The sequence below is a fragment of the Penaeus monodon genome, chromosome 21 (genome assembly GCF_015228065.2).
Source record: "Penaeus monodon isolate SGIC_2016 chromosome 21, NSTDA_Pmon_1, whole genome shotgun sequence".
NCBI classification, from domain to species: Eukaryota; Metazoa; Arthropoda; class Malacostraca; order Decapoda; family Penaeidae; genus Penaeus; species Penaeus monodon.
In genome coordinates, this window is record NC_051406.1 from 10752713 (window position 1) to 10754959 (window position 2247).

The window sequence follows — 2247 nt, forward strand, 5'->3', positions numbered from 1 at the left end:
GGGGACTTACTTTTTGGAGATGAATTTTTTGTGACATGGTCCACAGAAGAGTTGGTGAGTTCTTCTGAAGCAATGTGTGATGGTGGAGCTTCAGGAGTTTCACTACATTTTATGCTGACATCCTCTGTATTCTTGGGAGGCTCCTCTTCTGCAGTGGAAATGTCTTGCATTTCCTCAATTGAGCCCACCTGAGTTGCACTTGAGTCTGGCTGAAAGTGATCAATGCTCCTCTTTCCTCTTTTTCGTATTCTATTACTAGGAGTAACTAAACTATCAGCTAATTGTGAACCCGAGGCTGCCATATCTGCAGCAATCTCATCCTTTTCCTCTTTGTTTTGTGCACTGCATGAAACAGACCCTGAGAGCAATGTGTTATCCTTAGAGTTGCCAGAGGAAGGGGAGTTAAGGCTTGAATCCATGGTTTCAATGGCTTTGCCATCTGGAGGGGTAAAGTCCTGATTATCACGAGTCTTGTTCCTCCTACTACTCCGTCTTGGAGAGATGATGTTGGAGTCAGGTTTTGGTGCATTTTCCCCAGCCTGAGATTCATCACTCTGAGAATCCTTGACAGTTATTTCCTCAGGTTGTTGTATGGATTTTGAATTTTCAGCCAAAGGTCCTCCTGTGATACTGGGTGCCACATTCCCTTCCAGGGGTGGGGTTTCTGAAAGAGTCTTGGATAAATCACGGACAGGTGGGGAAAAACTTCGCATCCATTCCTTGTTTCGCTCAGAAATGGGGCTACGAGAACTAGAAAAAAACTTTGGTGACCTTGGAGACTTTGATGCAGGTTCTCTGGGTCGTGGACTAATACTTGACTTTGCCATGTCTAGCGGTGACTTGGAATTTTTCTTTGGGCTGCTTCCCTTTTTTCTACCACGCTTCCCTTTCTTACCCCGACCAACGCCATCACTATCGGTGTCATTGAAGTCGTAAACATCTGGGCTACAGGAAGAAGGTACAATAGGAGGTGGGCCAGGAACCCTTAGATCTGGTTCCTGAACTAGTGTCGTATCTACATGCAAGGGTTCTGTGATATTTGGGTACTCCTGAGCATTTGCCCCCAAGAGCCTTCCTCTTCCTCTTGGTGCCCCTCGGACAACACTTCGCCCACGTCTGCCACCTGTAGGAGAACTGTGAGGTGATTTTACTGGTTCTTCTCCTGAAGGTGCTGAAGGAGCTGGAGAACTAGCAGGTTCAACAGGGGTCTGCTGGTCTGGATTAGGATCACTCTCTCCTTCAAGTCTTTCTCTTGTATCCTTTAATTTTCTACCTTTCTTTTTCAACGGAGTTGCATCAGGTGACGAGTCCTCATTCATTTCCAAAACAGGGTCTGTTCCATCCTCCACATAGGAGATAGCTCTCTTTTGCCTGGTCCTTCTTTTGTTCTCACCACTTTCATCTAGCTGCCCATCCACAACTGGATAATCTATTTCAGTTACTGAATCACTCTCAGACTTTCTTTTCTTATTACGTTTTCTTGGACTATCTAGCATTTCATGATCACCATTAAAATAATCCTGGTCATTTTTGCTTATATTTTTGTTTAACATATCATCTGCATCACTATTTTGCGTACTCACATTTAACGAAGACTGACTGTTGCTACTACTACCACTAGCACTCTTGACCACAGCCTCACTAGTTGCACTAAGACCATTTACTGGGGTGCTTTCTACATCAGGGCTTAAAGTATGTGCAGTACTCTTCTCACCAGACACTGAAACACTCACACTGGGCACATTATTCCCACCCATATCACTCCTCCCTAAATCACTTATTGTACCTATTACATCACTCACACTGGTATCATTCTCCAAGTAGCTCGGAGAACATCTTCGTTTCTTAACAGGTGCAGCAGTACTATCTACTGAAGCATTACTAGGAGGTGTCCTTACATTGTTGATATCCATCTCTGGTGGAGTGATCTGTGGTGGAGGTAAGGGTCTTGGGGGTTCCTGTACAGAGAAAGTCTCAGTTTCTCTGGGATGAGGCTCTAGTAGGTCAGTTCGGACCTGCAGCTGCTGCTGCTGTGGGTGAGGAGAGGACACGTCAGACTTCCCGGTGGTAGTTACAGTGGTAGCTGTGCTGACTGAGGTCTGGGCTACCTGTAGTAACTGACTGGGATTCAGATGAGCAGCTAAAAAAGGATGGGCGAGGGCATGGCTCATTGCCTGACTCATACCTTGTGTAGCAAACACCTCTCGGCTGGGGGCTAACCTAAGGGCAGCATCTCAGTGACACTCA

General features: G+C 45.9%; 1 protein-coding gene across 1 annotated transcript in view; it reads right to left on the reverse strand.

The window, feature by feature from the left end:
• The window catches only part of LOC119586562 (uncharacterized protein CG5098-like), a gene marked incomplete in the record, with an annotated part of 7187 nt that extends 4948 nt beyond the window's left edge, over nt 1–2239 (reverse strand). Inside the window, 1 exon segment of the mRNA XM_037935316.1 lies at nt 1–2239. Within this exon segment, the coding sequence (XP_037791244.1) occupies nt 1–2183 (2183 nt within the window).
• Between the last annotated feature and the right edge of the window lie 8 nt (nt 2240–2247).